The 25362-nt window shown below is 50.6% G+C and overlaps 2 protein-coding genes across 8 annotated transcripts in view; one reads left to right on the top strand and one right to left on the bottom strand.

Annotated features, from left to right (window-relative positions):
• The window catches only part of alk (ALK receptor tyrosine kinase), a 346553-nt gene extending 327115 nt beyond the window's left edge, over positions 1-19438 (top strand). For all 3 annotated transcript variants that reach the window (XM_064305136.1, XM_064305219.1, XM_064305304.1), the window contains 11 exons: positions 616-729; positions 4408-4594; positions 5197-5287; positions 5599-5663; positions 8623-8752; positions 10591-10688; positions 11191-11283; positions 13857-13958; positions 14848-14982; positions 15982-16072; positions 16325-19438. In XM_064305136.1, the coding sequence (XP_064161206.1) occupies positions 616-729; positions 4408-4594; positions 5197-5287; positions 5599-5663; positions 8623-8752; positions 10591-10688; positions 11191-11283; positions 13857-13958; positions 14848-14982; positions 15982-16072; positions 16325-17269 (2051 nt within the window). In that variant the 3' untranslated portion in view covers positions 17270-19438. The remainder of the gene's footprint in view (positions 1-615; positions 730-4407; positions 4595-5196; positions 5288-5598; positions 5664-8622; positions 8753-10590; positions 10689-11190; positions 11284-13856; positions 13959-14847; positions 14983-15981; positions 16073-16324) is intronic.
• An 877-nt stretch (positions 19439-20315) lies between these two features.
• Positions 20316-25362, bottom strand: part of LOC135237478 (CAP-Gly domain-containing linker protein 4-like) — a 42732-nt gene continuing 37685 nt past the window's right edge. For all 5 annotated transcript variants that reach the window (XM_064304762.1, XM_064304929.1, XM_064304843.1 and 2 more), the window contains 3 exons: positions 23609-23673; positions 23299-23374; positions 20316-22665 (listed from right to left, as the gene is read on the bottom strand). In XM_064304762.1, coding sequence (XP_064160832.1) covers positions 22290-22665; positions 23299-23374; positions 23609-23673 — 517 coding nt within the window. In that variant the 3' untranslated portion in view covers positions 20316-22289. The remainder of the gene's footprint in view (positions 22666-23298; positions 23375-23608; positions 23674-25362) is intronic.

The following is a 25362-nucleotide window of genomic DNA, read 5'->3' as shown; positions in this document are numbered from 1 at the left end:
ACACTGTAGCTTCCTCATGCCAAATAGCTGAATTAAACAGTAGGACTGTTTTTGGTCCTTAGCTCCTGTGGAAACCTGGTTGCTGCCAGAATGGGTGATAGTGGCCAGTAGGGGGCACTCTTCCCTCTGCAGTCATGGGACAGCGTGTCATTGAATGTTCGGTCCTTCAGATTGGACATTAAACTGAGGTTGTGATGCACTTCAGAGAGATCCTGCTGCAGGAGGAGGCATTTCCTCCTTATGGCTCTCTGGCACCTCGTCATCCTATGCTGCTTTTACTGAAACTGTTATTTCTCCAGGTGAGTCCCATTGAGATTTTTAAAAAGCCTCTCATTTTTAAGGTAGCCCGGGCCAATCTGCTCTACAGTTTACTGGCAGCACGGTCCCTTGCGCTCCTTACCCAGCGTGATTGCCATGGTCGTCGCAGGTGTGCGGATTTCACAAGACACTGGCAGTCACTGCCAGGAGACCAGGCTAGCCCCAGTGCCTGATTTCTGGTCTTCCGGTGTGTGTGGTAATGTGCTGCTGAGAGGAGTCTAGCAGTTTGTCATCCTGTAAACCCTCCCCTGGTGCATTGTGGGTCACGCTGTTGTCCCCCCCCCCCCCCACCTGCAGAGCGGAATCTCCTGACGCCTCACCTGCCGCTGTCCAAGCTGGCTCTGGGGCTGTCTGTGGGCACATCTGCACTGATCGCTGCTCTGCTGCTGGCTGTGTCTGGGGTTATGATCAGTGAGTAACACGCGCGCTTACACACACTCAAACACTCATACACACACACTCAAACACGCACACACACACACTTAAACAACGCACACCACACGCAAACACCCACTAAACACGCTCAACACCTCAACACACAACCACACAACACACACCAAACATCACCACACCCTTCAAACACTCATACACACAACTCAAACACTCATACACACACCTCAAACACTCATACACACACGCTCAAACACGCTACACACCACTCAAACACTTACACAACACTCACACACTCAACACACTCAACACCATACACACACACACCAACACCATACAACACTCAACACACACACTCAAACACCTCCACACACGCTCAAACACCTCACACACACCTAAACCACCATACAAACACTCAAACACTCCACACCAACACGCTCAACACACGCTCAACACACTCAAACACTACATACACAACAGCAACACTCATACACGCACTTAAACCACACACACTCAAACATCTCATACACACACTCAAACACTCATCACACACTTAACGCGCCATACCACACTCAAACATGCACTCACACACTCAAACACTCACACGCACGCTCAAACACACTTACACACTCAAACACCAGCACACACACTCAAACACACACACACACACACACACCACACACACACACAGCACTCGACACACATAAACATCATAGCACACACTCAACACTCAACACAACATCAAAGCATCATCAGCACGCTCAAACCTCATCATACACTACTTAAACATATAACACAACTTCAAACACTCTTACCACACTCAAACACATACACACACTCAAACTGATCTGATTACCACTTCAAACATGCTCAACACTGCAAACTCACAACATATCGGGCTCAAAGCACTGCATACACACACTCAAATCTGCAGCACTCAACCGTCATACGCACACTCAAACACTCTACACACACTCAGATCACACACGATCGTCAAACACTTTCACCACTAAACATCGATACTCACACATCAATAATCAGTAGACACGACTCGAAACATCTACACACACTCAAACCTGCTAGCACACACCCTAAACTTCGACACACACTCAAACACTTTATGCACACACGTCGTCGAACATCTACACAACTCAAACGATGTATAACACTCAATGTTACGTAGGTTCACACGTCACACAACACACACTCAGACTATCACACACTACAGAGTCACCCCACTCAAACACTGAGGCTCACACACACACTCAAACACCAACACACTCTACCCTGCAAACCCCACCTCAACACACATGCAAACAGTCCCACGCACACTCAAACCTCACACACACAAAACGCCCATGCACCTAACACCACACCACAACTTTCCAAACCTCAATTCACACGGAAAACGCCATACCACACATCAAACACCACTACACAGTCTCAACCTCATCACATCTTTTCATTCACTCACACCACACGCTCATATACACACGCCTCAAAACAATCATTTGCCACACTGCATAACGATAACAGCACACTGCTGAACCTGCTCACACTCAACACCATACAACACACTATACACTTGATGATCATCAAACATTACATCCAACTCAAACAGTAGTCACGCTCAAACACTCTACACACACTCAAACACTCTTGCACACATGTCAACATCATACACACTGCAACACTCATACACCAAACATCACACAACACGTCAAGATATAAACCTCATAAACACACACTGCAAACCTTCATAACACACAGCTCAACCATACACACACGCCTCAGACATACACATCCTAAACACGTCATCATCCTAGCCTTACACTCTGTCTCAGTGTAAATCAGTTCACACTCAAACACTCTACATCACACGTGCAGACCGTCTCCACGACTGCTAAACGCTCACACACACACTCGAATCATGTTGCACCACTCAAACACTCAGTAACGTGTCAACCTCTAGTCACACTCAAACACTTTACCAACTGCACTCATAACGTTCAACGTTGTACTACACACTGTAAAGCTCACCCACACTCTATGAACTCATCACACACGCAACACTCGATCACTCAAACACTCACACACACTCAAACACTCATACACACACACTCAAACACTCATACACACACTCAAACACTCACACACACACACTCAAACACTCATACACACACACTCAAACACTCATACACACACTCAAACACTCATACACACACTCAAACACTCACACACACACGCTCAAACACTCATACACACACTCAAACACTCATACACACACTCAAACACTCATACACACACACTCAAACACTCATACACACACACTCAAACACTCACACACATTCAAACACTCATACACACACATCTAAACACTCATACACACACGCTCAAACACTCATACACACGCTCAAACACTCATACACACACACGCAAACACTCATACACACACACCTAAACAGGCATGCACACACACTCAAACACTCATACACACACTCAAACACTCATACACACACGCTCAAACACGCACACACACACACTCAAACACTCATACACACACGCTCAAACACGCACACACACACACTTAAACAAGCACACACACACACGCTTAAACACGCACACACGCTCAAACACGCTCACACACGCTCAAACACTCATACACACACACTCAAACACTCATACACACACACTCACACACACACTTGAACACACACGCACACACACGCTTAAACACACTCACGCATGCTTGAACATGCACACACACACAGACACACACACACACACACACACACACACACACTCGCATTCAGAAAGACATCAATGCGTGATTCACAGTCAGGGATGAATTAAATCCAGTAGTGATGGATTTCGTATTGATGGCAGCCTGACAGGGCTCATGCATTACTACTTTATTAAAAAAGAACACAATCATTTACAGCCCGCGTGTTTACAGCAATTCAGGGCAACTCAGCTGTCTTTTCTCTCTGATTGTGTGTGTGTGTGTGCATGTGTGTATGCGTGTGTGTGTGTGGGCGTGCGTGTGTCTGTGTGTGTGTGTGTGTGTGTGTGTGTGTTTGTATACGTGTGTTTGCGTGTGTATATTTGTGTGTGTGTGTGTGTGTGTGCGTGCGTGCGTCTGTGTGTGTGTGCGTATACGTGTGTTTGCGTGTGTATATTTGTGTGTGTGTGTGTGTGTTTGTATACGTGTGTTTGCGTGTGTATATTTGTGTGTGTGTGTGTGTGTATATTTGTTTGTGTGTGTGTGTGCGTGCGTGTGTGTGTGTGTGTTTGTATACGTGTGTTTGCGTGTGTATATTTGTGTGTGTGTGTGTGTGTGTCTGTGTGTGTGTGTGTGTGTTTGTATACATGTGTTTGCGTGTGTATATTTGTGTGTGTGTGTGTGTGTGTGTGTATGCGTATGTGTGTGTGTGCGTGTGTGTGTCTGTGTGTGTGTGTGTGTTTGTGTACGTGTGTTTGCGTGTGTATATTTGTGTGTGTGTGTGTGTATGCGTGTGTGTGCGTGCGTGCGTGCGTCTGTGTGTGTGTGTGTGTGTTTGTATACGTGTGTGTGCGTGCGTGCGTCTGTGTGTGTGTGCGTATACGTGTGTTTGCGTGTGTATATTTGTGTGTGTGTGTGTGTGTTTGTATGCGTGTGTTTGCGTGTGTATATTTGTGTGTGTGTGTGTGTGTGTACAGTGTACAGACGCAAGCACACGGAGCTGCAGGCTATCCAGCTGGAGCTGCAGAGTCCGGACTGCAAGCTGAGCAAGCTGAGGGCCTCCACCATCATGACCGACTACAACCCCAACTACTGCTTCGCCGGCAAGACCGCCTCCGTCACCGACCTGAAGGAGGTGCCCCGGCGCAACATCTCCCTCACCAGGTCAGCGAAAACCGCCCCGCCTCCTCTCCCCCCCGGCAACGCTGCCGCCGCTCAAAGGTTTCCACGGGAACAACGCGCTGATCCAGGCCCACTGACCCAAAGCTATTCGTGGTTCTGTTTACTTGTGCATTCTTGTTTTTTTCTTTTCAGTTTTATTTTCCCTCAGGGCTTGCTATATGTGACCGCTCATGAAAATAAATGCTTTTTTGGCCATATATGGCAGTTACTGTGAAAGAATAGTTTCTTTGTGACTTTTTGTGACTCTCTACATGCGCTACATAGCTTTTTATTGGAATGATTGACGGCATGAAACAGTGGTGTAGGTGGCAAAAACATATGGTTTGGGTTAGGGTGTGTATACCACTCGTACTTCTGTTCACATATGTGTGTGTGTACGCATGTGTGCATGTATGCTTGTTTGTGTGTGCGCACTTAGGCCAAAATAGAAACAGTTTTTGGCATTAATTGAGCGCTTACATGGAAACAGAGTGCTGGCCGGCCTTAAATAGAAAAGGAGCTGGCCATCATTTCAGCAGCTGTCTTGCAGTGACTAGCTGTTTTCTGATATCGCACGTGTGTGTGTGTGTGTGTGTGTATTCCAGGGGTCTGGGGCACGGCGCGTTTGGGGAGGTGTACGAGGGCCTGGCTGTGGGGATCCCAGGAGAGCCCAGTCCCATGCAGGTAGCGGTGAAGGTAAGACCCCAGACTGTCGGCTGTCTCAGACACTTGCCTGGCTGCTCATTGCCATGCCCAGCAAGACCCAAACCTGCGCCTGCAATCCAGGAGCACAGGGCTCCTAACCGGAGTAGCAAATAAATCCGCCACTCCCCAAACCGCAGGAGCGGAAGCACAGCACTCCCAGGCAAGAGCACTGAGCAGATGGGCGCAGCTGAGAGCCAAGACCCCCCGCCTCACCCAGCACGGTCCCCCTCGAGAGCCCATTTACCCTGGGTCTACTGACCTCGGCACACGGCCTGTAATGGCTTCTCTGTCCTGTTCCGCAGACGCTGCCTGAAGTGTGCTCTGAGCAGGACGAGCTGGACTTCCTCATGGAGGCGCTGATTATCAGGTCAGATGCATGAACGAATGCACACACACACACACACACAGGCATACACACACACACACGTACGCACGCACGCACACACACACAGGCATACACACACACACATAGGCACACACACACACACACACACACAGGCATACACACACCAGCACGCACGCACGCACACACACAGGCATACACACACACACACACACGTAGGCACACACACACACAGGCATACACACGGCATACACACACACACACACACACACACATCACACACATGTAGGCTCGCACACACTCATGCACGCACGCACACACACACACACACGTAGACACACACACGCACAAGCACACACACACACACACACACACATACTACACACACACACACACACACACACGTAGGCACACACACACTCATGCACGCACACACACACACAGGCATACACACACACACACACGTAGGCACACACACACACACAAGCATACACACAGGCATACACACACACACAAACACAAACACACACGCACGGCAAGCACACACAGGCACACCATGTGGGCAGTCCAGATTTCCTTTCAACTCAGTTCAATAAAAACAATAGGGAATTTTTTTCACAAACAGTCATCAACATTTCAGAAATATGTTTTCCATACCCATATACAGCCTTCAATCAAAACAGTGTGTTAAAGATGCTTTTTAGCGGGTGCTGTAGCATTTCTAGAACAAATAAATAAGCCTGCTAGCTTATTTACTTTTGCTAAATAAGCAGTCAGCGTGCCAGCGTGCCAGCGTGCCAGCGGGGCACCAGTTGATTGTCACTGCTGGGATTGAGAATGGCTTTGAAGCGCTGCCAGTCCGGCCACAGCGGGCAGCAATGCATCCTCTTCCGAGCGCTCGCCTGTCTCTCTCTGACCTTCAGCGCTCTGTAGGGTCAGTCCGGTTTGTTTCCCACCCTCTCGGTAAAGACACCTATCATCAGGCCATCTCTCCAACGCCGCCTTCCATATTTCTGTTTCTTAGCATCTAGTAGGAGTCAGGAACATGCTTGTTGCCTGGCAACCAAACTGAAATTAGGTTTTGAAAATTGTCCTGCCTTCTCTGTTGCCTTTTTTCCTCGTGTAAAAGCATCTCCGTAACGAGCTAAGTAACTGACTAGGCAGTTGTGTTGCACTACTACCCTTCACTGAATATGCTGTTTTCACGGTGTGATAATTCTCAGTCTATTAATCTGTATGATTATTTAGCATTAGTATATTTGTATTTTTTAAATTAAAGTTAGGCTGGGAATATTGACCCCAGATGCCTCATTTTTTTTAGTGGAAGTAACATTTTACAAAACTTACAATTGGATTGGTTCTAGCGAGCTTTTATCTGACATACCATATCTGATGAGCATTATCAGTTGTGGGGCGGTGTTTACCAAATCCCATCCCCTGTCCTTATCTCATATCAACCTGGTCAGGCGCATAGTAGAGCCTTAATGCTATCAACAGGCCGGTTCAAATCTCCTCCATCATGAGAACTAGTCAAATGGGATGCAATTACAACTTAAACTTAACTTGGAAACTTAAAATAAGAAATGTGCTCCCTAGTGTTTTCCAAAAATGACAGTTGAATCCAGGGAGGGCAGTGAACTGTGTGACTTTAAGAACTGCAGAAATTTCCTGGCTGGCTGACTGTTCCCTGACACAAAAATGAAGATCTGAGGTTCCATATCATTTAGACAAGAACCATTGCGAAGCTGACTTCAGCATATAATTCATGACTCTCCCTCCCTGCCCTTCTCTCACTCCCTCTCTCTCTCCACTTTTTTCTTGCTCTCTCTTTTTCTTGCCTTTTGTCTCTGTATCTTCTGAATCCATTATTCTCTCTGTGTCTTGGCTCTCTATCAAAATCTTTTTCTTCTCTTTCTTTTCTCTCCCTTTCTCTCTCCCTCTCTGTCTCCCTCCCTCCTCTCCCCCCTCTCTGTTTCTGTTTCTTTCTCTCTCTCTCTCAATTTCAATTTCAAAGTGCTTTATTGGCAGGGCAAATATATGCTCTTGTGTTGCCAAAGCAGAGGTTACAAAATATAACTATATACAGTATGTATCTGTGTGTGTGTGTGTGTGTGTGTGTGTGTGTGTGTGTGTGTGTGTGTGTGTGTGTGTGTGTGTGTGTGTGTGTGTGTGTGCAGTACGTTCAGCAGAACATAGTGCGCTGTATAGGAGTGAGCCTGTATGTATCTATCTCTCTCTCTCTCTCTGTCTCTCTCTCTCTCTCTCTCTATAGTAAGTTCAGTCAGCAGAACATAGTGCGCTGTATAGGAGTGAGCCTGTATGTCTCTCTCTCTCTCTCTCTCTCTCTCTCTATAGTAAGTTCAGTCAGCAGAACATAGTGCGCTGTATAGGAGTGAGCCTGTATGTCTCTCTCTCTCTCTCTCTCTATCTCTCTCTCTCTCTCTATAGTAAGTTCAGTCAGCAGAACATAGTGCGCTGTATAGGAGTGAGCCTGTATGTACTCTCTCTCTCTCTCTCTCTCTCTCTCTCTATAGTAAGTTCAGTCAGCAGAACATAGTGCCTGTATAGATGAGCCTGTATGTCTCTCTCTCTCTCTCTCTCTCTCTCTTCTATAGTAGTTCAGTCGCAGAACATAGTGCTGGCTGTATAAAGTGAGCCTGTATGTCTCTCCTCTCTCTCTCTCCTCTATCTCTCTCTCTCTCTCTATAGTAAGTTCAGTCACAGAACATAGTGCTTATAGGAGTGAGCTGTATCTCTCCTTTTTAGTAAGTTGCAGTCAGCAGAACATAGTCCTGTATACGAGTGACTGTATTCTCTCTCTCTCTGTTTAGTAAGTTCAGTCAGCAGAACATAGTGCGCTGTATAGGAGTGAGCCTGTATCTCTCTCTCTCTCTCTCTATAGTAAGTTCAGTCAGCAGAACATAGTGCGCTGTATAGGAGTGAGCCTGTATCTCTCTCTCTCTCTCTCTCTCTCTCTCTATAGTAAGTTCAGTCAGCAGAACATAGTGCGCTGTATAGGAGTCAGCCTGCAGGCTCTGCCGCGCTTCATTCTGCTGGAGCTGATGGCGGGAGGAGACCTCAAGAGCTTCCTGAGAGAGACGCGCCCCAGACTGGTGAGCCTTAGTCACACGCATGTACGCACTGACGCACGCTCACGCGCACGCATGCTCACACGCACGCACTCACTCTCTCACACACACATGCTCACACGCACACACTCACCACATACACGCACGCACTCACCTACATACACACACACCACACACACACTCACTCACACTCACACACACACACTCACCATATACGCACACACTCACCACATACACGCACGCACTCACGCCACATACACACACATACACACACATGCACGCACACACACACTCACATGCACATGCACACACTCATGCACACACTCACCACACACACACACACAAACTCACTCACACGCACACACTCACCATATACACGCACGCACTCACGCCACATACACACACATGCACGCACACACACACTCACCACATACACACACACAAATACACACACACACACACACACACACACACACTCACACACACACTCGCACACACTCGCCACATACACACACATGCACGCACACGGCTTGTGCCAGTCTCACTGTGCCACATGTGATAAGGCGTTCGCTGTAACTGACGGGCACACCAGGCAGCGCCAGCTCAGACACCGCTGGCATTCTCAGCAGGAGGTCCGCTCAGGGAGGGGAGCTGCATTTACCGCACGTCTCTCCGTTTCTCCTGCCGCACATTTGAATTTCCGAAGCGAATCACGCCCTTTACCTCAGACCCGCCTAAGCTGATGTGATTGGTTAGCAAACACAGGCTTATCGTGGAGAGGCATAAGCCTGGCGTGTGACACCGGATGAGCCCTCGCCGCTCTGATCATTTTAAAAAACATCCTCAGTAGCCGTTCTGCGTCTCGCTCTCGAACCCTCAGCACCAGGGGTGCGCAGCCCTGCTCCGGGGGTACTGCTAACTGATACTCCCCGCCCCTGCCAGCACAGCAACCTCCACTCAGCCAGAGACGAGGCCTGAAGTGATTCAGGCTCTTATCAGACAAGCGCTGATGCAAATGCTTCCCTCGCCTGGCCGTGCAGCTCACAGCCAATCAGGGAAAGGGGGAGGAGCCACCCTTTTAGAGGAAACCCCCAGGGTCTGCAGAAGATTGAGCCACTGCTTTTGATAGCCGGAGAAATGATATTCTTTTTTTTAAGCCACTTACAAACGCCTAATAACATAACTCGGTCCAGGAGAATGCAGACAGTCCTATGCTCTACTGCACGCTCAGTCTGTTGCTGTCTTGAGAGAGCTACAGTTGGAAATATTAAATCTGTGGCACTCTGTGATTAAATTGACCCACCCCATGGCTGTGTTCTGTGTGGACCGAAGTGCTTTATCAGTGTTTGTTCCTGACTGAACAAGCTCATGCCGGTTTCAGTTTGCTGTATTGGAATACCCAGCATGCATTTCTCAAAGTATGTACACGAAAGACCTTTTGTACATCTACATGTGTACATTGGATACATGTAATATTACAAACAATTACGGTCTTTGCCTCCATCTGTCTGTATTTCAGTGACCTCTCTGACATGTCTGTCTGTCTATCTGACTTACTGTCTGTCTGTTTGTCTGTGTGTCTGACTGTCTGTCTCTCTGTTTGTGTGACTGTCTGTCTTTCTGTCTGTTTGTCTGTGTCTGACTGTCTGTCTCTGTCTGTGTGACTGTCTGTCTTTCTGTCTGTTTGTCTGTGTGTCTGACTGTCTGTCTCTCTGACTGACTGTCTGACTGACTGTCTTTCTGTCTGTCTGTCTGTGTGTCTGACTGTCTGTCTATCTGGCTGTCTGTCTGTGTGTCTTTCTGTCTGTGTGTCTGACTGTCTGTCTTTCTCTCTGACTGACTGTCTGTCTGTCTGTGTGCAGGAGCAGCCCTCCAGCCTGTCCATGGTGGACCTGCTGAATGTGGCCCGGGACATCGCCCGGGGCTGTCAGTACCTGGAGGAGAACCAGTTCATTCACAGGTGAGAGTTACGCCCCCCCCCCCCACCACCCCGCTTCCCCGCCTGCTAACACAGGCTCCCCCATCCCCCTAACTCTGGCAACATGGATGAGGAAAATCAGCCTGCGGAATAAATTCTTCATCAATCCACCTAGAGATTGTGGTCAAAGAGGTGCAGCATTTTATTTTTAAACCCTCATTTCAATCTGCATGAGCCTGCCGGCCCGGTCCTTGGGCCCCTGATTTCATGGAGAGCGCTTATCGGGGTTCACTTGGGGGGAAGGGGAGGCCACACTGGGCCGGGGGCTGTGGGGCAAACGCGCAGCCGCCTAACCGCCGGCTGGTCCTCAGGCCGCTGCTCACGGGGAGCCTGCGGAAAGATCCAGACTCCCTCTTTTCTCTCGACACTTTCATGTCGACTCTCTCTTTTTCATTTTTTTTTCAATTTATTGTATTTTATTTATTTTTTTTGCTGAATGCCGATTTCGTTTTTTTGCCGACGCTCCTCTCTCGCAACCCCGCAGGGACATCGCCGCCAGAAACTGCCTGCTGACCTGCAAAGGGCCGAGCAGAGTGGCCAAGATCGGGGACTTCGGCATGGCCCGGGACATTTACAGGTACGGAGGGCCGCAGGGCAGGCCTGCCCAAACGCCGTCGTCCCGACCGCAGCGCCCATTTGACACCTTTACCCAACACCCGCAACGTCAGTTTGACACCTTTACCCAACACGCGCGACGTCAGCAGACACTCAAACCAAAACAAAATAGATTTTTTAAAAACCAACACAGATTTATCTATACAGCTGGATGTTTTAACTGAAGCAATTCAGGATAAGTACCTGTTTTCAGAGACACAACTGCAGTACCCCACCTGGGAATTGAACTTGCAACCTCACATCCAGTTCCTAGCTACTATACTGCATTGCCACTAATCTCTAAACTGGAATGTCATCATATTTACAGAGACATAAATATATATTATGCTGCTATTTAGTGCAATATGAATTAGTAATAATTATACTGATTAGCCTGTGCAACCAAGGACACAGAAAACTGACAATGCTTATTTTAACTGAAGCTTGTCTGGGTTTATTTGCAGCCTAAATATTCCTACATCCCCCCGTCCTCGTCCCCTGTATTATAAGTAGGCCGCTCATTTCTCTGTCCCGCAGCAGTTGGATCGCGCTGCCGCTGCTTCGCAGACGCTTTGGGACGGTTACCGGGAACCCGAAAAAAGCGCCCGCCCGCGGTGCCTAAACGCGAACGCGCCCCAGCCGTGTCCCATCTCAAATTAAACTGTCACAGCTCCTCGCCCCAATATTGACACTGCGACAGCCGGGGGGAGGGAGGGCCTCTTTTAGGAAGGAGTCGGGACAAAATGGCACTCGTCAGCAAAAAAAAGGAGCCGTAGTCAAAGCCTGCCCCCCCCCTCCCCGCCTGGCCCCCTCCCCTCAGGATTCTTCAAAGTGTGGATTGGAAGGGAGGGGGGGGGGTTGGATGGTGAACAAACCGTATTTAGCTTACTGTGGAGCCCATTGTCAGGTGTTTTTTTTGTTTTATTTCAGTGGATTTCCGCTGCGCTTCTGTGTTAAAAAAAAAAAAAAAGATAAAAATAAGAAAGTGAGAGAAGAAAAAATAGCGGCGCTTCCGGTCTCTGCTTACGTGCGTGTGTGACTGGGAGGGCTGGCAGTGGGGGTAGGATGGGGTGGGGTGGGTGGGGTTTGGGGGGATTGGGGTGCGGGAGTAAATTACACCCCCAACCCCAGTGTTACTCAGGGAGGGGGGGTGGGGGCGGGCGGTTTGCTGCAGCAGTGAGGATGGGCAAACCATTTCTAATAGCCAGAAACACCAGTAAAACATTAAGAAATTCAAGGATTAATGGGCATCAACCACACCGCCTGCCTGCGTGTCTCCTACCTCTGTCCTCTGCTCCAGAACCCTGCCGGGTCTTTCTTCCAGATCTCAGCCAGGACAGGGAAACGTAGCGCCATCGCGCCTTGTGTTCAGTCTCAGTCTAGAAAGAGCGGCGGGTGCGTCTCCGTACTCGTATCTTTTAATAACCGCGTCTTCGACTGCCGCGCTGCCATTTCCGCCAAATTCCTCGCGACTGCGGGACTGGGCTGTACGTAAGACCGTCGTTGCTATTCAGAGCGGGGAAAACATTTATCATCACTGGATGGCCAAAGATGTAATCAGCAAAAACGCTTTTTGAAAGCGCGTACCTTATATAAAAAATGGGGGAAAACACCAAAACCAATTTTTTTTTTTATGATGTGTTTAAGCAGAGATTGCAGTGCTCGTAAACAAATGATAATATTAAGATGCGTTACAGAGTGTTATGCGTCTTATGGTTCTCTGTATCGTCACTTTAAATGCAAAAAGATCCATTTATTTTTGTTTTCTCGGGAAAGGTTTTCCAGTAAATATGCTCTTGGGTAAGCCGCCAAATGTGGCTCATATGAGACTCCACATGGGGTAACTCCTCAGGATGAGGCTAGGCTAATGTAGCCGCGCAGCGAGCATTAGTGTAAAGTAGCCGTTAGAACACTGGTCCTTCCGGGATGGGTCTTTAGAGAAGCAGCTTCAGTCCTGTGAGTGTGTGCTGCTGCTGCAGACGTACTGACCTGTGTGCTGGAGCAGGCGGTGCAGGTTTTCGGGTACAGGTACGGGGGACGAGGGTTTCAGATACAGGGGCAGTGGGTTGGTTAAGGTGGTGTTTTGTGTAACCTGTAAAGCAGAGGTAGGAAGATGAGCGTGGTCTAGGTCCGGCCGCATTGTCACCTCGAAATGCTTCTGAGCGCGGTCTAGGTCTGTCCTGCTCACACCTGCGTTGCCGTGGTAACGCATGCATCAGGTTTTCTCCCTGTGTGTGTGTGTGTTTGTGTGTGTGTGTGCGTGTGTGTGTGTTGCGTGTGAGACTTCAGGTTATTCGGCTTTGATGTGTGATCGGCGTTTGTGTGACTCCTGGTGCTTACAACGATTCAGTGATCTGTAGGTGCAAGTGTAGTTCGTGTGTGCTGTGTGATTCGCGTGTGTGTGGTGTGCATGTGTGCGTGTGTGTGTGTGCATGTGCGTGTGTGTGTGTGTGTGCATGTGCGTGTGTGTGTGTGTGTGTGTGTGTGTGTGTGTGTGTGCATGTACGTATATGCGTGTGTGCGTGTGTGTGTGTGTGTGCATCTCTCTCTCCGCAGGGCCAGTTACTACCGGAAGGGTGGGCGTGCGATGCTGCCGGTCAAGTGGATGCCCCCGGAAGCCTTCATGGAGGGGATCTTCACCTCCAAAACGGACACATGGTACCCTCATCCTCCTCATCCTCATCCTCACAGAAAACAGGCCCCCCTGTCCCGCATACAGCAGCTCCCCTGTGCTTATGTAGGTCACATGCATCTCCGCAGGCTGCTGTGTGCCTTTTCCAGGGCACCAGCATCCTTCCTCCCCGCCGCTGTTTTCCTTTAGCTCTTCATACTGCTGACGCGATTCAAACGCGCTTCGGCGGGGATGACTTATTAATGCCTCCGCCTCCGTGGCACAGATGCATTTATAAGCCAAAGTGATGAATCTGAAGGGGGGAAAACGGGCGGCGGATTATCACACGGGCGGAATCGGGCGCCGCGATTGGTCGGCTTGATGAATGACATCAACATCTGGAAGCGCGTGTCGATGTCTGCAGATAGAGGCGACACCAGGCATTGTATCATCGTATACAAGAGCTGCAGACAACATCGCTTGCGCGCACCTGAGCTAATCTCTCCCGGCTTCAGAGAGATGAGCGTCTGTGCGGCGATAGCTTAATTCTGGACAATTTACAGTCTTTACGGCATTATTATTCAGCAGTGACACTTCTCTGTGGGTCTCGCACAAAGACACAGAGAGCCTGTGTGAGCACAAGATCCACGCGCGAGATGAACAGAAGTGTTTAGCTGTAAGATGCACAGAGAGTATGGACTGTGTTCTGCCTAAAGGCATACTTTTTGACTCACTTTCCTGAACTCTTTCTGCTCTCGCACTGTGTGTGTGTGTGTGTGTGTGTGTTTATGTTTGTGTGTATGTGTGTGCGTCCGTGCATGCGTGCGTGGGTTTGTATGTGTGCGTGTGTACATGTGTGTATGCATGCGTGTGTGTGTGTGTGTGTGTGTGTGAATATGTGTGTATGCATGCGTCTGCGTGTGTGTGTGTGTTCAGGTCCTTTGGGGTTCTGCTCTGGGAGATCTTCTCTCTGGGATACATGCCGTACCCCAGCCGCAGCAACCAGGAGGTTCTGGAGTTTGTGACCAACGGGGGCAGGATGGACCCTCCCAAAAACTGCCCCGGGCCAGTGTGAGTACAGCACGTTTATTCACACACACACACACACACACACACAAAAACACACTCTCACTCACTGTCTCACACATAGGCGCACACACACACACACACACACACACACCACACACAACCTTCCCCACTGATGCAGAGTCTCTCTCAGAGTTCAGTGTGAGCTCAGGACACTGCCCCAGCAGGAGCGGTTCAGTCTAACCAACCGAAGGCCTCGAGCCAGTCTGAGGACCAATCACAGCGAGCCTCGGATCAGGGGCAGAGTAAACAAGGAGAGAAAAGGAACGCGGCGGTTCCGCAGCGGCGGCGTGAGCGGCATTTCCATTAGCGCTTCCCACGCCGATTCCCCAGACCGCTTTCGCCCAAACGCCAGACATCCGAAAAAATAAAAAGGCGCGGTGTTTTTTTTTTTCCGAAGCTGGATTTTGATTTTTACAGTATAAACGCGCGCTGACGCAAATGGAAGCAGGTGGAGACGCTGAGGAGGTCGCTGACCCGACACCGCGGGCTTACGCAAATCACACGGGTCCCACCGCCGCCGGCTAAAGAGGCTTCTCGGAAAAGACGCGAGGCTTGTTTCGCGCGAAAAGCCTGTTGCGCTCGGAGGTAAATTGGCTAGGACGTTATAATGGGAGCTGCAGAACGCTTAATGCTTCACCCAATCACGTTAAACTGTGTTCGGAATGGCACTTTCCCTGACTCGCCGTGGCTTGTGGATTGCCTCGCGCGAAACGGGGCCAGCGACGCAATTAAGCCCCAGAAGTGGCCCCGCCCTTGTGCTGACTCGCCCAGAAGCGCCGCAGAAAAAAGCGTCTCCTCAGATGGCAGATGGCGGCAGTTAGGAAACAGCAGAACCCGTCCTTTCAAAGGCTCTTAAACCACTTATGCACTGCCAAGCAAAAAAAAACATTAGACGTTTGAACATAAATTGAGTGTGTGTCTGTGTGGCTGTGTGTGTGTGTGTGTGTGTGTGTGTCTGTGTGCGTGTGTGTGTTCGGACAGGTACCGGATAATGACGCAGTGTTGGCAGCACCAACCGGAGGACAGACCCAACTTCTCTACCATCCTGGAGAGGATTGACTACTGTCTACAGGTGCACATGCATACACATGGTCACGCTTACAATTGCTCTCACTTGCATAAAAATACCCAGACAGAGGGCAGCCCAAAACAGCTGACCACAAATTAGACACAATAAGCCTGACAAGCTTAAAACAAATCACTTCACACTTGTGTTTTGACAGATTCTTGGTTAGATCTGATCTCATAGTCTTGTTGCTGCAGAATTGGCTATGTGCCTGAGAGTAGAGGATTATGGGATTATGAGTTTTCCTGTCCCCTCCAGGACCCTGACGTGGTGACGGTGCCCCTGCCGGTGGAGTACGGGCCCGTCCAGGAGGAAGAGGAGCGGGCCCCTCCGCTCTCCGAAGACCCCGTCACCCCCTCCCTGCTGGAGCCCGCCCCGTCGCAGGAGGGCAAGAGAGAGGCGGAGCCTCCCCTGCAGCCCGGCCACGCCCCCCAGCCTCAGCCCGCCGCCGCCCCCACGGCGCAGCCGCACCCCCCTCACCCGCACCAGCACCCTCACCCGTCGCAGGCCCCGCCCGCAGCCAAGCCCCGCCCGGCGCAGCAGGGCGCCGAGGGGGGGCACGTGAACCTGGGCTTCAGCCAGGGGCAGCCCCCCGACAAGGAGAACCGAAACAGGAAGCCCACCAACCTGTGGAACCCCACCTACGGCTCCTGGTTCCTGCAGCAGCAGCAGCAGCAGCAGAGGCAGGCAGGCGGGCGGGGCCCCGGGGAGGGCCAGGAGCACCCCGCCCACGCGGGGCGGACTGTGGGCGAGGCAGCCGGGGCCCTGGGGCTCCAGCACCAGCACAAGCAGCTGCAGCAGCTGCAGCTCCAACAGCAGCAGCAGCAGCAGCAGGGTCACTGCAGGCCGCTCCTGCCCCCCCCGCCCGCGCCCGCGCCCGGACCCTCCGCCCCCCTCCTGCTGGATTCGGCCGCGCTCCCCCCCGTCCCCCTGTACAGACTGCGCCGGTTCCCCTGCGGCACGGTGGGGTACGGGTACCAGGAGCAGGGCCTGCCGCTGGAGGCCGCCGCCACCGCCCCGGCCCCTGCCCCCCCGCCGCCGGCCCCCCCGGCCCCCTCCGGCCCCCAGCGGCCCCCCGCGATCGGCCGGGCGGGGGCCGCCATCACCGAGGACAACCGTCCGCTGCTCGTCACCATGGGAACGGCCGCTCTGCAGGACCCCAGGCTGCCGAATATAGAAGGGCACAACGCCACTGTGCTTTAACCCCGCCCACTGTGCTGTGCTCTCGCCCCGCCCCCTTCACTGCCCCCGCCCAACCCCCCACCTCCGCAGACACGTCCACACCCGCCGTGGACCAATCAGCTGTAATTCTTTTTCAAAACTCGAATCGGGAGCTCTCACCAGGCTGTCAATAAAACACACAAAAAAACTAAAATAATAAAATGGAGAAAGGACTTGGAAGGGTGTTGGGACGACTTTTCGCCGGGCGACTTTTTGAACTCGGCTATGTTTTAAATCTTCCAGATCGCTGGAGCTGGGAAACCTTTGGTTTAGAGTTTTTGAAGTGTTCAGAAGAGATTTTCCGTCCGCTGTCGATGGTTGCCGTGGGAACAGCATCAGGACCATGACCACAATGGTATGTCTCGGCTTCTGGCGGACCCCAGAATCCCACGTGGACGGGCCGAGGGTTTGACCTATGACCACCGTCACAAGTTTTACATCAAAATTTTCCCAAAACAAATAAATCAATTAGAAATCACAATATCATATCATGATTCTTGTCTCTCGCGGGTGGGAAAGACCTTATACTGTGTGTCCGTGATCACATTCTCAAAAACAACGGGACAGGAAGCCCCCCCCCCCCCCCCCCATCGGACCAGCAGCGTGTGGGCGGTGCAGCGGAGGGGAACGCTGGTACCCCTGTCCGTCTACCCCAGCCGCGGCTTCCTCCCTTTAATCCGGAGACACCCCGGGCGTTTACGGGACAGGTCACCCTGACGCCACACGGATTCTCTGCTGGGAACAGACGCCTCGATCTGGCTCCGTTTTCTAACAAAAAACAAAAAAAAAAGTGATGTGTTTGTTGATGCTTGCTTGCCTGCCTGTTTATTTATTCATTTGTTAATTTATTATTTGGGAGATCTGTTAATTATTTATGGACGTGCTCTCCCCCCTCCTCCCTCCCTCCCCAAAATCCCTGTTTTTCATAATTTTGTTAGCTCTTGGACTCTGTTGGCTTTTAAACTGCGGGAATTCAGATTCAACACGGAGTTTAACAGAGTAAATAAATCCCCGATGGCTGAGGTGACAGTTGGCCGCTGCGCTGCAGATTTCGCGGAGCAGACGGAGGCGGAGGCGGAGTGTGTGATTGACATCCACCAGGGCTCCTAGCGGGGAGGGGTGGGGGGGGGTCTGCGCCGCGCACACGCGCTTCATTTCCTGAAACGAGCTGTCCGCTGTGTCGCTTCCTTGGCCCGCTCAGGTACAGGCTCGGCCGCTTGAACTTGTATTCTGGATAGCTCACCCCTGACCCCTGACCTTTGACCCCTCGCCACAGAGACACGCAGCTGGCAGCCATGGCCCAATTTACAGTCCTTGTACATGATCTCTCCTTTAAGTGGATTATCTTTTTTTTTTAATCTTTTTTTTTTTTTTTTTTAAACCAAGAAATGTTTAAAGGTTTCCAAGCGTACGGGTTGAGAAGTACGCTTTTCATTCTTCGTAAATTACTACTTGTAAAAAAAAAAAAAAAAAAAAGTCTTTCCAAAAATTATTATTTTTTAAATTGCTACCTTCATTTGAGCACAGCAGACGACAAGGTTTAAAACTCTTTGTTGAACGGAGATTGGTTTTTGAACATTACTATTGAAAGGACCTGTGTTATAATGCCTAAATAAGCCAGCACAATGTACATTTCTTACCACGCAGCAGAGGGAGTTGATGAAATCAAGCCCTCGGGTGTCATTCACGGCTTCTCGAAGCTGGTGAACGTTTTACCCAACGCCACGCAGCCACGATGTTGGAATCGCAGCACGCACTTCAAACAAACCATTACCAAAATGTTTTTGAGGTCCAAATGGGTACGGGACGTGTTGGGAGGGGCCAACCAACCCAACCTCCCCCCCCCCCCCCCCCCCCTCGGCTTTGACTCGATCCAAACTCAGATCACACATTCCAGCTGCTCTGCATCCACTTTGCTCTTTGTAAAAAGTAAAAAAATTAAATAAATAAATGAATAATAAAAAATAAAAAAATCTTGTAAAATGTTATAATTACAAAGCATTGTACTATGGTTGTGGTAAACCTTGTAAGTTTCCCTTGGATTACGACTTGGATAATCTGCCTAATAAATAAAATGACTAATAACAGCTGGTTTGGCATCCAGACTGAACCTGATGAATAAAAGGTTTTCAAAATCCCTCACGTGAGCGCGTTTTGCCGACTGCAGTCAGTGCGGAACCACGGAAGACACGCGTGTGGACGGGAGAGTCCGCAAGCTCGCCGAGTGGCGTTCGTCAGAGAACAAAAATCATATGAAGTGTCACCTGTCACATGGTCTGCGCGTCAGGTTTAAGTGAAGCAGGCTGAATTACAGGAGACAAACGTCGAGGCCTGGGATGTCCAGGTGTGGTGAGTGGAGTAGGTGCGGGTGTGTGGGTGATGGCGGCGTGTGTCAGGTGGTGAGTGTGTGTACGTCAGGGATGTGGAGAATAAAAGGGTTTGACGGCGTAATTTCTCTGGAGAAAGCGCGTGCCTCGCACAGATAACCTGGGTACCTCTCCAAAAAAAGATGTTATCACTGGTGCTGCGAGTGGGCTGTTGTTTGGAGCCGTTGTTAACAGTTATTCCTGCCAATCAAGCTGGTCTGTTTCCCCCAAGGCTTCGCTAAACAGGTCAAAGCCTAACAGGCAGGCAGGTGCACACACACACCGCGAGCGCCGTGCCCACGACACACAACACCTGGGCACACTCCCACGCAAAAACATACACCCGGCCGCACTGCACGCACACCAAACACACAACCACATACACACAACAGCCCACACCCGTCACCACACACCCCTAAACCAGTCAACACACTCACACACATCACACACACACACACACACCACACACACAACAAACACGCACACAACACACCCACACGCCGCCGCCGCATACGCACGCACACACCAACCAGCTGCACGCGCACACACACCACAACAACACGCCGCACGCCAGCCCGCGCTTGCATACACACGCACACACCCAACCGCGCTTGCGCACACACACACACAAACACGGAACAGACAGGACAGCATGACAACTGTTTAGTGAAATTAGAATATAAATCTTTTATTATTCTTTGTTATTTTACAAATATCTCTCTGGCTACTTCAAAGCAATTCACTGATGTATCCCACCGCTAGAATACAGCATGATCAATGGCAGCAAATAACCGAATATGTACACCGATCTTCACTGCAGGGGAAAATAATAAAAGTTTCGCAGCACGCACAATTACACTCTTAAACACACAACACACCGAAAAACGAGACACTGGATCTGTTTCCAAAATCTCCAGTACAGAATCGAGCCAGTTTTGGGGTTTTTCTGCACGAACGGGTGGCCAGATGAGGACAGCACTCCCCGTAACCTCACATCCCCCCATCAGAATCCCCCGTTACCTGCTTTCAAGTACAATGGAGCCCCCGCCCCATCTCCACGCAGCCAGACACGATTCCAAAGCAAGCAGATGATATCTGGAGTCTCTATTGATTTTCTTCCATCGCGCCCTTTTTTATTTATTTTTTTTAAACAGACCCAAACACGATGGGTAGGAGGAGCAGTGATGAGGGATTTAAACAGAGCTCCACTTCCATTTCTCCATCAGCGCATTAAACGCTACATTTCAGGACTGGAACCTTTTCAAGTCGCGGGAACACTTTGGGGCTGTTGGGGAATTCAGCGTTCGTGCCGAACTGCTGCAGCGCTACTGTGCAAAACACGTGGGGGGGGGGCACGGACCAACAATCCCACAATCCTCTGGGTCATACCCTGTCAGAATTATCCAAAAAATTGTCCTAAAAATCGGATGCTGGAAGACCCAACACTGCCAGCACGCCAACGTATCATGCCAACGAGAACCCCCTGATTAACGGGGGTACGGCAGTGACAAAGGGGGGGGAGGTCCTCCTCAACCAAAAAAACAGCGAAAGCATATAACAAAATCACATTCTTTTAACTCGTACTACACAGGCGTAATTCAATCCAAATAAAACATATTAACACACACAAAACCGAAGGTAAGGATTAGCCTTAGCGTGAAGGTTCAGAACTACAGCAATTTCAAATTAAACAATAATCCTCTGTGCACTATACAGAGCTTTCCGTAAAACTATGCATTTCAATTCAACACTTGAACTGTATGTATTAGACACACATATCTCCTTAATGATATGCGTTTACTTAGCTGAATTAATACAACGTATGGCTAGCAAAACCCTGTGGCTCCTTCCTCTAAAAGGGAAACCTAAGAAAGCTTGCAGGTCAGAAGCGAGCTGGGGAACAAATTAGCGCAAAGCTAGGAGAAGCGTCAGATGAAGCTCTCTACAAAAGTGCAAACCCCCTCCTTTCTCTCCTTCCTCCTTCACATTAGCAGCGAGAGGCTGAGGGGAAGTAACGGTATTTTACCGGCTCGCTGCTCGTTCGTGGGTGGAGTTTTTAAAGTGCCGTAATGTGGGTGGGGTTTTCGGGACTGAGGGGGGGGATTATGGGAAAGTCCTTGGGGGCGTGGCCTGATGTAAGACTGATGCTGTGCTGTCTTATTCAGACCAGGGCAGTTGGTGTCAGTCAGGGGCAGCAAGGAAAGGAAGGGGCTAAAGAAAGGAGCCAGTCTGTTCATAGCAGCTACAGGAGCTCCTGTGCCGCTCCATTCTGGGGTGGGTGGGGGGGGTGAGGGGGGTAGGGCAGAGTACGGGCAGAATATCATCGGAACGGCAGTGTGGAACGGCGGCTTTTTCCCCGCTAGCCTGCTGACACCTCAACACCCCCCCAACCCCAATCCCCTTCCTCCCACTTTGAAGCTGACATTCCAAACAGCCTGCTTTTTGCTCTTTGTGCACGACCCTGCTTTCAGATGATTAAAAACAACGTCTGACGTAACCGATGAACGTTTTCACTGGTGGACTATTCCCCGGCTGCCAGGCGGCTGCAGGTAGGGACACTCTGGGACGCAGGTGGAATAAAGTCCCCAAAACCCCCCCCCTCCCCCTCCCAGCACCCCCTCTCCCTCCCTCCCTCCTCAGCTGGGCTCGTCCACCAGCCGGCCCCCGTTGATGCCGCGGTAGGTGACGCGGCTGGGGCGCACCAGGACGCCGTGGCCGGGCCGGCAGCTGAAGTAGCGGCGCTCCCCCACCGCGCCGTCGTTCTTGCCCCGGGCGGAGCGCAGCTCCAGGCCCAGCCACAGCCCGGGCGCGAAGTCCGCCGTGCCCAGGTAGCGGATGGCGCCCATCTCGTTGGCGCTGGTCAGCAGCACCTGCATGCCCAGGTGCAGCTTCACCGCCCGGTCCGAGCCCGAGGAGGCGGCGCCTGAGCTGGCCCCGCCCGAGACTCCGCCCCCCCCGGCGCCGCCCCCGCTCACCGTGCTCCACCTACGCCGCAGCGGCGTGGGGCGGGTCCTGAGAGAGAGGGAGGGGGGAGGGGGAGAGAGAGGGGGGGAGGGTGGGGGAGGGAGGGGAGAAAGAGGGAGGGGAGAGAGAGAAAGGGGGGAGAGATAGAGGGGGGGAGGGAGGGGAGGGGGGAGCGAGAGACAGAAAGAGAGGGAAGGGGGGAGAGAGGGAGAAAGAGGGAGGGAGACAAAGAGAGAGATGGAGGACAGAAGGAGAGAAAGAGATGGGAGAAAGGGAGATAGAGAAAGAGAGAGGTGGGGGAGAAAGGGAGATAGAGAAAGATATATCACGAACATCATCTCCCCGGATGCTGAGTAAAAGTGAGTAAAATGCATAGGACATGTCAGGGAGTAAGAGCTTCTCCTCCTCACTCATCTGCTTATCTTCGCTGTTTTTTTTTTGTTTTTTTGAATGCCCTGCTGATAAAACCTGCGGGCGAGGGACACACATAGTTCATAATTCAATATCGATTAAAATCTTACACTAAGCAGCATTTGTTTCCTGGAACAAGATTTTTAACTGAGCTGTGAGCGGCTATCGCTGGTGGGATGCCATTTAAATTTGCATCGTTTACAGAAACGGCAGTTGGGGCAGAGAGAAAGCCCGGGCCGGATTCCGGCAGGGCGGACCGGACTGGCTCACCTGCTGACCGGACTCCTGCGGCTCGGCTCCCTTGGAGTGGAGATGGCGGAAGAGGTGCTGAAACTGCGGCGGATTCCTGAAACGCGCACACACACACACACACACACACACACGCACGCGCGCACACACACACGCACGCGCACACACACACACACACGCATGCACGCACGCACGCACACACGGACAAACAGACACAAACACAGGCACACGCACGGAATGAGCTCCTCACATCACTGTCTGCTTTAGTGTGACTGAAATCTCCAGGGGACGGAATGAGGGGGGAGAAAGGGATTGTGGGTAAAGAACTCACCGGTGAAGGAGCGGTTGAGTCGGGAGGAGCTGAGCTCTGACAGGCAGTCGAGAGAGCCGTGAATCCTGAGGCCAAAGGAGAAAGACGGCATGAGAAAACCAATACACACACATACACTACACCTACACGTACACTACACATACACACATATACACACACATACACATACACACATATACACACACACACATACACACATATACACACATATACACTATACATATACACATACACACACACACACATACACACTACACATACACACATAACACTAAACACCACACAAACCACACTACACACTTACACACATACACATAACACATACACTACACACACTACACACATATACACACACCTACTACACACACCAACACTACACACATAACACACATACACTACACTACACATACACACATCACACACTTTCCACACCAACATATAACACACACTACACTACACATACACATATACACACATCACATACACACACACACACTACACATACACGTACACTACACATACACACACACACACACACTACACACATATACACTACACATATACACACACACACATATACACTACACACACACATACACTACACACACACACACATACACTACACATACACACACATACACACTACACATACACGTACACTACACACACACACACACACACACATACACTATACACACACACACACACCACACTTCACACCACATACACACATCACTCACACACAATACACTACACACACAATCACGAACACACACCGCTCTCACACACACACCGCACCCCCACCAGCAACTCCACACACCACAAACCTCCACAGTACACGCCCAAACCCCATGTGCGTACACACATACACACAAACAAATCAGACACAGAAACCCAGAAGCACATACGTGGGTACACAAGCCCTGCCACTGTGCACAAACAGCACAGATGTCACCCCCACTAACCAAGAATAGTACTGAGCATGGAGGCAATTCAGCAAAAACAGTCTCATACACACACACACACACACACACACATATATCTCCTAATAGCTGAGCACAGGCAGAAACACAGCAGAGACGGGCTCCTGTATTCCTGCAGTTGAGTGAGATGAGCTGCACTGGCGGCTCCCCGTTAGCTTAGCAGAGTCCTGTCTGCCGTTCAATCAAAGCCCAGAGCCCTGCAGGTTAATTAAAAAACTACACTTTCCCTGGGACACCCCTCTTATCACACCGTCAAGGTGGGGGGGGGGGGGGGGACAGAACAGGGCAGGGGGGCGGCCAGGCCAACGGAGGGGAGGGACACGGGGTGGGGGTGGGGGGGGAGAGGGGGAGAAATGGGTGCCAGGATGATAGAGCGAAAGACAACAGGAATAGCGCAAAAACAAAATGGTGTACGGCAAAATGAAAGGAAGGGGCCAATGAGATTAGGCTGGTGAGCTAATGGAGCTGAGGGAGAAAAATGGATTTAACCATCTTCTGTGCCCTTCCGCGAAGGTCAGATAATAAAATCACATTTTCTGGCATTCCGAATGCTTCATGTGACTTTTTTATTTATTTATTATTTATTATTTTCTGTTGTTATTGTTGCTGCTGCTGCTGCTGCTGCTGCATTGTCGCTGGAACCATGTGAAAATGTCTGGCGCCCTCTAGTGTTCGGCGTCTTCGCGTCGAGGTTTCCGAGGAAGTTGTGCGCCAAGCGTCGCTAGGTTTTCAGGTCCGAGTTCGCAGGCTAGCGAAATCTGATGAATTACA

The sequence above is a fragment of the Anguilla rostrata genome, chromosome 1 (genome assembly GCF_018555375.3).
Source record: "Anguilla rostrata isolate EN2019 chromosome 1, ASM1855537v3, whole genome shotgun sequence".
In the NCBI taxonomy this organism is placed as follows: domain Eukaryota; kingdom Metazoa; phylum Chordata; class Actinopteri; order Anguilliformes; family Anguillidae; genus Anguilla; species Anguilla rostrata.
Note: the sequence above shows the minus strand (reverse complement) of the source record. Positions and strands in the feature narration are given on the sequence as shown.